General features: G+C 53.7%; 1 protein-coding gene across 1 annotated transcript; it reads right to left on the bottom strand.

The window, feature by feature from the left end:
- Nucleotides 1-683: 683 nt before the first annotated feature.
- gjd6 (gap junction protein delta 6) lies at nucleotides 684-2,055 on the bottom strand. The gene has a single exon (XM_026174175.1). It carries the CDS (start codon nucleotides 1,966-1,968, stop codon nucleotides 811-813), a length of 1,158 nt encoding a protein of 385 aa, XP_026029960.1. The 5' UTR covers nucleotides 1,969-2,055; the 3' UTR covers nucleotides 684-810.

Below are 2,055 nucleotides of genomic sequence, written 5' to 3'. Positions count from 1 at the left end.
ATTTATCATAAAAACACCCAGATGTTTGGTTTTGTTTACAGGCTGCAGACCCACGATGGGCCTTCCTCACACTCCCACAGTGAGAATAACTGACTCTTTGATACACTAAAACAAACCGCTCTCTCCACCCCGCGCCTCCGTTTGCCTTTGCAGTCTCAGTGTTCAGTCTGCAAACCTCTTCCCTGCACAGGAAACGTCACAGTTCTGTGTTTTAGTTTTTCAGTAGCATAATTTATGTAAAAGGTGTTTTATAGATGTTGTAAATGAATATATTCCAAAAATATATTGCGTAAATAAATGAGGAGTAAATATCGAGGCAGCGTTCACGTGTTTTCTTTCTTTGTTCAGTCTGTTCTGTTTATACACAAAATTATGTCAACATCAGGTTCAAACTTTACATCCAGATATGACTCAATCAGAATATTTGTAAGAAACAACCCTTATTTTTCTTGGTATTCAGAGTCGGACCTGTTCACTTAGGATTAGTGTGTCTGCCCTGACGTTTAGCAGCTTAATGCATTTTATTTATTTTCTGTAGTTCATATTTATTTTTATCCATTTGTGTCTTTTGTGCAGGACTTTGGTCAGCATGACATATTTGATAAATGTGCACAGACTTCTAATCTAAACTGATAATTACAGGACAGTCTGAGCAGTGATGTACTACAACTTTAAAATGCAGCTTCACTGGTCCCGTCCCTCATCACAGCGTAAGATGAGTCTCTGCTCCACACATGAGGAGGTGATCCAGGTGGTTTTTTTGGTGAGCTCCATGGGTCGGCATAAATAAAGACAGCGGTGTCATGGAGACTAAATCCAGACCTCGGCACTCCTGTGTTTGGACCCACTGATCTCCCTCTTGCTCTTCAAAGGCTGCCTCTCTCCTTTATGGGAGTCCTCTCTCCTTAGGGGCTCCGGTCTTTTCTCTCGGACCTCCTCCGGCTCCCTCATCCTGCCACAGTCCACCGCACAGGTCCAGTCCGGCTGGTGACCCACCACCAGGTTCAGGGTGGGCAGCGAGGTGGTGCTGGTCACGTCCCTGAAGCCTAAAGAGGATGTGAAGGAGGGGCTGTCTGGAAGGAAGGTCTCGTATGCTCCCCAGGACCCGTGCTCCTGCAGCCGCACTGCCCGGCGGATCTTCTTCCAGCCCAGGTGGTTGAGCTCGAGCAGGTTGAGCAGGATGCAGAAAACCCCGACACAAAACATGAAGAGCAGGAAGATGGTCTTCTCCGTGGGCCTGGAGACGTAGCAGTCCACCGGCTGGCTGCAGGGAGACGAGGTGCACAGGAAGTGGACGGGCACCTGGAAGCCAAACAGCTTCCACTGAGCCAGGACGAAGCCCACCTCCAGGACAGCCCGTAGGCACACGTGGAAGATGTAACATTTGGACAAAACCCCTCCGGAGCCCGCATGAGCCTCTGTGCCCCCCTCCCTGAAGGTGCAGGCTCGGGCCTGGCTCAAGGTTTTGGGGTCCAGCCTCTGGAGGTCCTTGGCGGCGATGCCCTCCAGCACATTCGCCAGGCTGTGCCCCAGGTGCTTATGGGACTGGATGGAGCAGCTGTCTGAGTCGCAGCTCCGATCATAGGCCTCTCGCCCGCCGTCCCGGCCTCCCTGCCCCGGCGCGTCGGCCGCCCCCTGCCCCAACCTTTGGGTGGCGTTGTGCTTGGACAGGTTGTGCCACGTGTAGATGATGAAGCAGAGCGATGGCGTGGACACACTGATGATGTGGAACACCCAGAAGCGAGGCTGGGAGATGGGCGCGAAGGCGTCGTAGCAGACGGTGGAACAGCCCGGCTGCAGCGTGTTGCACACAAACATCTCCTGCTCGTCGGCGTACACGTCCTCGGTGGCCACGGCGACGATCAGGAGCCGGAAGATGACCATGACGGTGAGCCACAGCCGGCCAATCATGGTGGAGTGCTGGTGTACGGCGTCCAGGAGGCGCTTGAGCAGAGTCCACTCCGTCATGGTGGCCCCCGGCTGCCGGCGGCCGCGAGGAGGGACAAGCTGCCTGGAGTGGAGCAGTCTGCTCCAGAGCGGTCCACCTCCTGAGAG

The sequence above is a fragment of the Astatotilapia calliptera genome, chromosome 1 (genome assembly GCF_900246225.1).
Source record: "Astatotilapia calliptera chromosome 1, fAstCal1.2, whole genome shotgun sequence".
Lineage (NCBI taxonomy): Eukaryota > Metazoa > Chordata > Actinopteri > Cichliformes > Cichlidae > Astatotilapia > Astatotilapia calliptera.
This window is presented reverse-complemented; position numbering and strand designations above follow the sequence as displayed.